This window comes from Oncorhynchus masou, chromosome 1, assembly GCF_036934945.1.
Source record: "Oncorhynchus masou masou isolate Uvic2021 chromosome 1, UVic_Omas_1.1, whole genome shotgun sequence".
NCBI classification, from domain to species: domain Eukaryota; kingdom Metazoa; phylum Chordata; class Actinopteri; order Salmoniformes; family Salmonidae; genus Oncorhynchus; species Oncorhynchus masou.
The window spans coordinates 53,280,898-53,293,078 of record NC_088212.1 but is presented as its reverse complement, the minus strand read 5'-3'; the positions used below and the strand labels follow the sequence as shown (position 1 = coordinate 53,293,078).

Here is a 12,181-nt window from a genome sequence, read left to right as displayed (position 1 = left end):
TCTCATCGCTGCAACTCCCCAACGAGCTCGGGAGAGTCATGCGTCCTCCGAAACATGACCCACCTAACTGCGCTCCTTAACACTCGCCAGATTAACCTGGAAGCCAGCCGCACCAATGTGCCAGAGGAAACACCATTCAACTGGCGACCGGGGTCAGTCTGCAGGCACCCGGTCCGCCAGAAGGAGTCGCTAGGGAGTGGTGAGCCATGTAATGCCCCTCCGGTCAAACCCTCCCCTAACCCAGATGACTCTCTGCCAATTGTGCGCCATCCTATGGGGCTCCCGGCCACGTCCGGTTGTGTCACAGCCCAGGATAATGAACTGTTCTGAAGCCAAACAAATTAAAGGAAATTCACATGAGCACCACAAATGCATACTTCACCAATGCTCTACCTATGTTTTGTAACAGACAGCTTTGACCAACTACAGTAACTATGTTGGTCTATTGCACTTCCAACAATGTGTAGGCAGTTTGCTTAGGATTCAAACCTTTTCAAACAGCCTAATTCATACTCTTTGTTTGTCTTTCAATAGTACTATTTGCCTGAAGAATGTAAAGACAGTTGACAAAGATGTCGACTGTTGCATTGGGAATATTCTGTCCAAACTGTTTTTTATATGATGACCTTTTCTTTGAATATCACATGATGAAACCAGATATAACAGGGATATTAGAGGAGTTTGTCCAAGCATGGGCCCTGTACATACTCAGGTTGTATAACTGATGTACAACACATTTGACACAATGGTTATGATACAACATGCTTGTATAATTATTATTATGTGCAGAAAAATGTATCACAACCATCCCATCGAATGCCTTTTAAATCAGCCTTCAAGGGATTGTGCAACAACGGAGCGCTCAGGGGCAATTATTACTTATGACAGCTCACAGAGACAGACAGACAGACACTCTTACTTCTCTCCCATCAGACTGGTAAAATAAATCAAGCACACACAGTGGATGTTCCTTCTGACAGCCTCTGCTCGAGTGTTGGTGTATGTGTCACTCCTTCTCTGACCACCATAACTGTCTACCCTCGTTCTTATTTCTGCTACTAATGAAAAAACACATACCTCACAAGCTCACATTATAGTGCGCTCATGTGTGCACACACAACCACCCATAACCCCACAATCATTGTACTTCTTCCAACTGAAACAATAAATGCACAGGGTCATGACATGAATGTAAGCTAACTGAATTTACAGAAAACAAGAAACAAACACACACACTGTCACACATATCCAGCAGTGGAGGTTCCTCAGATGAGAAAGGGGGAGGACCATCCTCAGCAAATTTAATAAAAATATAAATAGTGGAACATTGAAAAAGTTATCCTTTTTAGATAAGACTACACAAAATATATTAATGTCAATAAATTATTGATTAAAACACACTGTTTTCCAATGAAGGTCTACAGTAGCCTCAACAGCACTATGGGTAGCACCATGGTGTAGCCAGAGGACAGCTAGTTTCCATCCTCCTCTGGGTGCATTGGCTTCAATACATAACCTAGGAACGAAACTCATGGTTCTCACCACCTACCATAGACTTACACAGTAATTCTGACAACTTCCGGAAGAAGTCCTACAACCTATCAGAGCTCTTGCAGCATGAACTGACCAGCCAATCAAATGATCAGAGAATGAATCTACACTGAACAAAAATACAAATGCAACATGCAACAATTTCAAAGATTTTACTGAGTTACAGTTCATATAAGGAAATCAGTCAATTGAAATAAATTCATGAGGTCCTAATCTATGGATTTCACATGAATGGGAATACAGATGAGCATCTGTTGGTCACAGATACCTGAAAAAAAGGGTAGGGGCGTGGATCAGAAAACCAGTCCAGTATCTGGTGTGACCACAATTTGCACCATGCAGCGCAACACATATCCTTCACTTAGAGCTGATCAGGATGTTGATTGTGGCCTGTGGAATATTGTCCCACTCCTCTTCAATAGCTGTGCGATGTTGCTGGATATTGGTGGGAACTGAAACATGCCGGTGTAATAACACTGTACATTGTAGAGGGTTTACTAAAGCATTAGTTCTTCATAACTATGTTGACTATGATGCCAGCAATATGGTGATGATGTTGTAGACTGTATTTAGTTGGTAGCAGTTATGATATGAAGGTTTGGCTTGGAAACATATTTTTCCTGGCCACAGATAGCTGATGTGTTGTGCACTGAAGTCCACAAGCAAAGGGAAAAGGTGAGAGGAGAAGAGTGTATAGACGCAAGAAGGAATTATACAATGAGTAAAGTGATCATGCTGTTTGTATCTGGACGCTATGAAAGTGAACTGTGTTTGAGTGTGATCTGGGGTGAATTCATTCGGCCAATTCTGTTGAAAAACCTTTCTTAAACTGAAGCAAATTGAACTTAATGGGGATAAACATATCTGGATCTGTCAAATAGAAACTCTTGTTTGCAACTGTTGGACTAATGATTACTCCCTAGATCAGCTAGATACAGGCAAGGTGGTGTTGAGTGTGTCACTGTGTCACCTTGATTGAAAAACTGTATCTCAATCTGTGCACCTACGTTGTAAACTGTCATTCATAGGCTAGGTCAGGGTTTCCCAACCGAGGGTAGGCGTACCCCTAGGGGTACATGGGAAGTCCCCAGGGGGTACACTGGTGGATTTTCAAAATTGTGAAGAAAAAAAAATTTGGAAAAATATTATTCCCCAAAATATGTTCAAGTTATTTCAGTCTTTATAGGTAGGAAAACATTTACTGAGGTCACTGGTGTGAAATGTAGCTAGTTTATATTTATAGGCCTGTTTTTTTTTTCAACTTTGGGTGTGTTTGCATTTCTCTGTCTACCTGGCCTCTGTTCGCTCAATGGTTGATCCTCTGCTTGCACAAAGTGCACGTGATCCTTTGCTCTGTTCACCAGAGTGCCTGCTGCTGTTATTCTAACAGAAACTATCATTGATAAGACAACAGCGAATGCACTGATGATGGTACCATGTTCAAATAACATGATGTACTGTAGGATCAATGACATGGGCGTTGATATCGTAGATCAAGTGGTGAAAAATGTAATAAAAAATCTGGTCCATTTTCTCTGCTATTGGATGAAGCCACTGATGTCATTGAGGTAGCCCAGTTGATTGCGTTTGTGCGATTCAAAAACATTTTGGAAATTAATGAGCATATTCTTGTCTGCAAGTTGATTTGCAGACAAGATTATGCTCATTCAGTAAATCTGTTGATTTCTGCGCTCTTCCAGATATATAGTATGAGTGTAGCCGCAATAAGAAAACCCACTGAGGCAAGACCAAACTCTTCTTTGCTAATACGTGGTGGTAAAATACACTGCTCAAAAAAATAAAGGGAACACTAAAATAACATCCTAGATCTGAATGAATAAAATATTCTTATTAAATACATTTTTCTTTACATAGTTGAATGTGCTGACAACAAAATCAATTATCAATGGAAATCAAATTTATCAACCCATGGAGGTCTGGATTTGGAGTCACACTCAAAATTAAAGTGGAAAACCACATTACAGGCTGATCCAACTTTGATGTAATGTCCTTAAAACAAGTCAAAACGAGGCTCAGTAGTGTGTGTGGCCTCCACGTGCCTGTATGACCTCCCTACAACGCCTTGGCATGCTCCTGATGAGGTGGCGGATGGTCTCCTGAGGGATCTCCTCCCAGACCTGGACTAAAGCATCCGCCAACTCCTGGACAGTCTGTGGTGCAACGTGGCGTTGGTGGATGGAGCGAGACATGATGTCCCAGATGTGCTCAATTGGATTCAGGTCTGGGGAACGGACGGGCCAGTCCATAGCATCAATAACTTCCTCTTGCAGGAACTGCTGACACACTCCAGCCACATGAGGTCTAGCATTGTCTTGCATTAGGAGGAACCCAGGGCCAACCGCACCAGCATATGGTCTCACAAGGGGTCTGAGGATCTCACCTCGGTACCTAATGGCAGTCAGGCTACCTCTGGCGAGCACATGGAGGGCTGTGTGGCCCCCCAAAGAAATGCCACCCCACACCATGACTGACCCACCGCCAAACCGGTCAGGCTGGAGGATGTTACAGGCAGCAGAACGTTCTCCACGGCGTCTCCAGACTCTGTCACGTCTGTCACATGTGCTCAGTGCGAACCTGCTTTCATCTGTGAAGACCACAGGGCGCCAGTGGCGAATTTGCCAATCTTGGTGTTCTCTGGCAAATGCCAAACGTCCTGCACGGTGTTGGGCTGTAAGAACAACCCCCACCTGTGGACGTCAGGCCCTCATACCACCCTCATGGAGTCTGTTTCTGACCGTTTGAGCAGACACATGCACATTTGTGGCCTGCTGGAGGTCATTTTGCAGGGCTTTGGCAGTGCTCCTCCTGCTCCTCCTTGCACAAAGGTGGAGGTAGCGGTCCTGCTGCTGGGTTGTTGCCCTCCTACGGCCTCCTCCACGCCTCCTGATGTACTGGCCTGTCTCCTGGTAGCGCCTCCATGCTCTGGACACTACGCTGACAGACACAGCAAACCTTCTTGCCACAGCTCGCATTGATGTGCCATCCTGGATGAGCTGCACTACCTGAGCCACTTATGTGGGTTGTAGACTCCGTCTCATGCTACCACTAGAGTGAAAGCACCGCCAGCATTCAAAAGTGACCAAAACATCAGCCAGGAAGCATAGGAACTGAGAAGTGGTCTGTAGTCACCACCTGCAGAACCACTCCTTTATTGGGGGTGTCTTGCTAATTGCCTATAATTTCCACCTGTTGTCTATTCCATTTGCACAACAGCATGTGAAATGTATTGTCAATCTGTGTTGCTTCCTAAGTGGACAGTTTGATTTCACAGAAGTGTGATTGACTTGGAGTTACATTGTGTTGTTTAAGTGTTCCCTTTATTTTTTTGAGCAGTGTAGATATATCCCCTAATAAGCACAGGTGTGGGGCCTCTGGGATAGGCTGTCCCACCCATTCCTCAAGCTTTTTAAGAACCTCCTTCAAAAAAGTGAGCACCATGGGATATTCCAATATAGCATGCATAAAGGTACCTACATCACCCTTGAATTTCCAGCATAAACTATTTTGCAATAAACCCTCTTCATGTAATCTAACTGGGGTCCAGTAGTATCTATGAACAATCATATAATGTACCGCTTGTATCCCTGGAACACCACCCTAAATCGGAAACAAAATTCCATACATCCTACCTCAAAGTCACAATTAACGTCCCTCTGCCAAATCAACCTTAAATTCTCACAGTTTCCATATTGTGCATATGAGACTCTTTTATAAAACATTGAAGCAGAGTGTGATATTCCAGGTAACATGAAATATTGTTCTAAAAACGTTTAATCTCTCTGGATGGTAATTCTCATAAGAGACCCCATGTTGCTCCTTAGTTGTAAGTATTTCCAGAAATATCCCTTATCTGGCAAATAACATTTTCCCTTCAGATCCTGATAAGACATAAGCACTCCTTTCTCATATACATCCCCTAGTACATGCAGGCCTTGTCTAAGCCATACCTCCCAGATAAATTAATGTTTTCCTATGCAAACCGATGGGTTGTGCCACATGGAAGAATATTTTTGTTTATACTGGGAAATGCCAAACATCTTATGAATCTTAACCCATACCTCTCGCGAATGTTGTAGAATTGTGATAAGGCCTCAATAGGCTTAAACGGAGTTGTGATAGAATACCTCTCAATCTGAGTCCATCCCAAATGGGAATCATAATTGCCCCAGTGTCTGGCCAATTTGGCTACTTCAAATTATATGTTGTATAGTTCTACACTGGGAAATGCTTGTCCTTCTTTATCCCTTGGAGCATATAACTTGTTCACATTTATTCCATTTTCCCATCCCAAAGATAATTCTTAATCATTTGATTGTACTGCTTAAATAGTAAGGGAGAAATGGTCACAGGGAGCATCATGGACACACAATTAAAGTGTTGGACCAGAACCATTTGAATAGTATTGTAACAGTTTTCGTCATCTGAAGAAGAGGAATTGGACCAAAGCGCAGTGTGGTAAGTGTTCATGCTTTTTATTGAAACTGAACACTATAACAAAATAACAAAGAAAATAACTGAAACAGTCCCGTCAGGTGCAAAACACTAAACAGAAAATAACTATCCACAAAACATAGGTGGGAAAAAGCTACCTAAGTATGGTTCCCAATCAGAGATAACGATAGTCAGCTGTCCTTGATTGAGAACCATACCCGGCCAAAACAAAGAAATACCTTAACTCACTTGATAAATCCTGTATTCCCACACCAAATGGCAATAAGTAAAAATAATAGCGAAGAAAAATAAATAAAACTTAAATTTTAGAACAAAATGTTCTATGCAACCATATAATATCAGATCAATTAAAATAAGGTCAAGGTTGTTAGTTCCATCTACTTACTTTACCGACATCTTTGCTTAAGGGTATATTCTCCCGTGGTATTGGTGCTAGGGTACGGTAAACCCACTGAAGCTCGGATTCGTCCAGATTCACCCCCAGAGTCTCCAAGATAATTTGTCTCACGCATTCCTGCGGCTTGCCATCCTCCAGACCTTCTTTGACTTGTAAAATTCTTAAATTGAGGGGCCTGTCTCAGTTAGCTGCGTCTTGCACGCTTCTGTGGAGATCCTCATACAGTTTGACATTCTTCTCAACGTTTTTAATCAGTCAATCGTTGTCGTCCTCCAGCATTGATATCCGACCTTCTGACTCATTTAGCCTCTGTAATATGACCGATACATCTTCTTGCAAATCCATCTAAGATTGTTTGACCTGAGAAACATCCGATTCAAGAGATTCAAGAATGGTGCTGACTCTACCCATTTCTTCCATGGCCTTCTATAGGGATGATTGCAAGGCTGACAATGAGCTGGGTTCTATGTTCTGCCCTTTCAAAGTCATGCTTGCTGAATTGCTAGCAACAGAGCTAGCCTTGTAAACCGCTGCGCCTGCAATTGCGCTACGTGTATGTGTTGAGGCTGAATTCAACGCAGACATTGTTGAAAAACATTGATAAAACAAATTAAATTAACTTTCCCCTCAAAACAAATTGTACTAAATGTTCTATTCTATCAAACTTCTGAGGATTTTATCGGAAGGCTCCTTTTAGACAACCATCTAGCTTTGCAGCATTACGTGACTCCAGACCACTTTACTTTTTCCACATTATTATACGTTACAGCCTTATTCTAAAATTGATTAAATAAAACATTTCTCATCAACCTAAACACAATACCCCATAATGAAAAAGCAAAAACAGCTTTTTATCTTTTTTTGCAAATGTATTCAAAATAAAAACGGAAATACCTTATTTAAGTAAGTAACCAGACCCTTTGCTATAAGGCTTGAAATGTAGGTGCATCCTGTTTCCATTGATCATCCTTGAGATGTTTCAACAACTTTATTGGAGTCCACCTGTGGTAAATTAAATTAGACATGATTTGAAAAGGCACACACCTGTCTATGTAAGGTCTCACATTTGACAGTGCATGTCAGCCAAAAACCAAGCTATGAGGTCGAAGCAATTGTCCGTAGAGCTCCGAGACAGGATTGTGTTGAGAAACAGATCTGAGGAAGGGCACCAAAATTATTCTGAGGCATTTAATGTCCCCAAGAACACAGATGCCTCCATCATTCTTAAATGGAAGAAGTTTGGAACTGCAAAGACTCATCCTAGAGCTGGCCGCCAGGCCAAACTGAGCAATCGGGGGAGAAGGGCCTTGGTCAGGGAGGTGAACAAAAACCTGATGGTCACTCTGACAGAGCTCCAGATTTCCTCTGTGCAGATGGGAGAACCTTCTAGAAGGACAACCATCTCTGCAGCACTCCACAATCAGGTGTTCATGTTAGAGTGGCCTGACGGAAGCCACTCCTCAGTAAAAGGCACATGTACGCCCTCTTGGAGTATGCCAAAAGGCACCTAAAGGACTCTCAGACAATGAGAAACAAGACTCTCTGGTCTGATGAAATCAAGATTGAACTCTTTGGCCTGAATACCAAGCGTCACTTCTGGAGGAGACCTGGCACCAGTTCTACGGCGAAGCATGGTGGTGGCAGGATCATGCTGTGGGGGTGTTTTTCAGCGGCAGGGACTGGGAGACTAGCCAGGATCGAGGGAAAAATGAACAGAGCAAAGTACAGCGAGATCATTGATGAAAACCTGCTCCAGAGCGAACAGGTCCTCAGACTGGGGTGAATTTTCACCTTCTAACAGGACAACGACCCTAACCACACAGCCAAGACAGGAGTGGCTTAGGCATGGCTTAGTGATCGGGTTCAATTCCGGCCTCTGGACCACCCAGACAAACATCTCTGGAGAGACCTGGAAATATCTGTGCAGCGACGCTCTTCATCCAACCTGACATAGCTTGAGAGGATCTGCAAAGAAGAATGTGAGAAACTCCCCAAATACAGGTGTGCAAGCTCAACGCTTTAGTCGCTGCCATAGGTGCTTCAACAAAGTAATGAGTATAGGGTTGGAATACTTATGTAAATGTGATATTTCATTTTTTTATACATTTGCAAAAATGTTCGCAATTTTAGAGTAAGTCTGTAACATAACAGCGTGGGAAAGTCAAGGGGCCTGAACATACTTATGTGAAGTGACATTTTCATCCATGACCCTAATTAAGACCAAGCACAGGAACAGACTGGACTTGGAGAAAAGCCTGATCACTGCTGTTGCCACCCTGCCCCAAAATACTGACAGAGTATGAGTGAAAGTCATGATCAAGTTTCTCACTGATTGGTGAGTCATCATGTGTCATACACACGTCTAGAAATATGGGTTGCATTTACTGGGAGAATGTGTGTAACATTTGATCTTTGTTTTTGTATAATTTTCTGGACACTTCAAGATGTGAATAAATCCTATAAAAATTTGTATTTATTATCGATTTGTATTTATTATCGATTCCCATTACTCTTCCTGTGGTCAAGCAAAATGAAGGCAGTATACATTTTTTAAAACATTACAATACATTCACACAAGATTTTACAACATATTACGTGTGTGCCCTCAGGCCCCTACTCTACTACCACATATCCACAAGACAAAATGTGTGTATAGTGTGTATGTTATTGTGTGTTTGTATTTATGTGTCTGTGCCTATGTTTGTGTTGCTTCACAGTCTCCGCTGTTCCATAAGATGTATTTTTATCGTTTTTTAAATCTAATTTTACTGCTTGCATGTTAAGAGTACATGAGTGTTATTATAGTAACACATTATCCTTATTTGCAGTTAAATGACAGGCATAGACAAATAATATTGATTTTAAAATACATTTTTGTCCAATATAATATAGGAATCACTCCAGTACCCAAAAAAGGTTGGGAACCACTAGGCTAGATTGAAGCAACCTCTTGATGGGCATAGGGAAACATGTTGTATCATGTTGTAGCCTAAACCTATCGATGTTACATTGAGCTGGGGGAATGGAATATGAATGACAGTCATCCAATATGCTGTATTAGAATTAAGGCCATGTTAATTAAAAATATATAATTCCTCCCTCATCTTAAATGGCACCGACCACCACTGATACAGTCACATGCCTTGGTCACACACATACACAGTTGTCACACACAAAAGGAGATGTGTACCAAAAGAACACACTCTCTCTCTCCTGACAATCCCACCCATTGTTTCGACCAGCATAACACCCAGAGAAAAACAGACATGGTGTCTAGGGGGGTGATATCATCACAGCTTTGTCCCCACTGATTTTATACACACATATAGACTAGATACAGTACAGAATATCAGCTTTGTCCTCACATTCTCGTACATTTTACTCTATCATTTCATTCATCCACCCCTCCATCCTTCCAGCTGTCAATATTCATTCAGCTGTCACAGAGGTTAACGAGGAAGAAAGAAAAGGGGACAGCAAGTGGGGTCAGCCAGCAGAAGGAGGGAGGTGGGTGAAAGGATGGGAAGAGTAATAAAGGGATAACGGAGGGTTCATTTGGACTCACCTGAGTGCGTGGCACCATGGGGAAAAGGTTAAGGGTCGTGGGTCTCTTTGGCCGGTATATATTCATGGTTACTAGAGGGGGGTCCTCGGTTACTGGCAGGGGTGCTGTGGAAGATGGCTTAGATGACTCCTTGTCATCGCGGTAACCATCGGCCCCGTCGATCAGATCCAAATGGAGCATCTCGGCCTGGAGCTGGCCGACAGCACCCAGCTCCTCCTTCCCCACCCCACTATTGGTCCCCTGCCGCACACAGCCCTGCAGGGATTGGAAGATACTCACGTCAGTCCAGAGAGGGAGAAATGCAATGGGAGCTACAAGCAGAGACACACAAAGGGAGATAAAGATTGAGAGAGACAGAGGAAATGGAACAAGATGAGAAGGTAGAGAGAGAGCAAAGGATGGAGGAAGGAGAAAATAGGGGGGAAGGGGGATTGAGTTGGCCAATTAGAGGCTGATCTGACATCAGCCTGCACACTGTCACTGCCAACGCTGAGCCACTTATAACAGGGAGAGAAAGAGAGAGAGAGAAAGAGCCAAATGGAGAGATCAAGGCAGAGAGACTATTCATTGCAGCAGTTTGTTTACTGACTGTATATACCTTAAGATATATAATGTTCATTTAATTATTGTTATTTGTAAACAATTAAGTTATAAAGCCTTATATTCTTACAGTCATTAGGGTAACCTCATGAGGCATTAATAGGTTATATTCTTCAATAATGAATGGGAAAATATTAAGAATTGAAATGATGACTGAACAGCGTCTCAATTCCCAGACTGTTGCTCTAATGATACCAGAAAGAGACACACAGGGCAGGTGTAATATGTTATGATGTGGACACTATTCTGCACCTAAAATATATACTCCTATCTCAGAGCTATATAAACTATATACACATATATGGTGCTTCTGAAAGCCACCTACATCTTCCAAAAAATCTGAACTTAGTCCTTTAAAACCAAATAAAATCAAATGTATTTGTCACAAACACATGGTTAGAAGATGTTAATGCGAGTGTAGCGAAATGCTTGTGCTTCTAGTTCCGACAATGCAGTAATAATGAACGAGTAATCTTACCTAACAATTTCAAAACTACTACCTTATACACACAAGTGTAAAGGGATAAAGAATATGTACATAAAGATATATGAATGAGTGATGGTACAGAACGGCATTGGCAAGATGCAGTAGATGGTATCGAGTACAATATATACATATGAGATGAGTAATGTAGGGTATGTAAACAGGGTGGCATAGTTTAAAAGTGGCTAGTGATATATTTTACATCAATTTCCATCAAATCCCATTGTGGCTGGAGTTGAGTCAGTGTGTTGGCAGCAGCCACTCAATGTTAGTGGTGGCTGTTTAACAGTCTGATGGCCTTGAGATAGAAGCTGTTTTTCAGTCTCTCGGTCCCTGCATTGATGCACCTATACTGACCTCGCCTTCTGGATGATAGCGTTGTGAACAGGCAGTGGCTCGGGTGGTTGTTGTCCTTGATGATCTTTATGGCCTTCCTGTGACATCGGGTGGTGTAGGTGTCCTGGAGGGCAGGTAGTTTGCCCCTGTTGATGCATTGTGCAGACCTCACTACCCTCTGGAGAGCCTTACGGTTGTGAGCGGAGCAGTTGCCGTACCAGGCAGTGATACAGTCCGAAAGAATGTTCTCGATTGTGCATCTGTAGAAGTTTGTGAGTGCTTTTGGTGACACGCCGAATTTCTTCAGCCTCCTGAGGTGTAGAGGCGCTGCTGCGCCTTCTTCACGACGCTGTCTGTGTGGGTGGACCAATTCAGTTTGTCCGTGATGTGTACGCTGAGGAACTTAACCTCTTGAAACTCCCCATCCCGGATCCGGGATTGTGACTAAGCCTCAGGCTCATTAGCATAACGCAACGTTAACGATTTCTGAAAATCGCAAATAAAATTAAAATAATGCGTTTGCTCTCAAGCTTAGCCTTTTCTTAACAACACTGTCATCTCAGATTTTCAAAATATGCTTTTGAACCATAGAAATTGACTAATTTGTGTAAGAGTATGCAAAGCTAGCATAGCATTTTGTGTAGCATGTAGCACGCAACATTTTCACAAAAGCCAGATAACCAAATAAATAAAATCATTTACCTTTGAAGAGCTTCTGATGTTTTCAATGAGGAGACTCCCAGCCACATACCAAATGCGCAGTGTTTCCTGAAAG

The 12,181-nt window shown here is 42.4% G+C and overlaps 1 protein-coding gene across 1 annotated transcript in view; it reads right to left on the bottom strand.

The window, feature by feature from the left end:
- The window catches only part of LOC135536764 (C-Jun-amino-terminal kinase-interacting protein 1-like), a 107,118-nt gene that overhangs the window by 70,203 nt on the left and 24,734 nt on the right, over window positions 1–12,181 (bottom strand). The window contains exon 5 of the mRNA XM_064963281.1: window positions 9,987–10,241. Coding sequence (XP_064819353.1) covers window positions 9,987–10,241 — 255 coding nt within the window. The remainder of the gene's footprint in view (window positions 1–9,986; window positions 10,242–12,181) is intronic.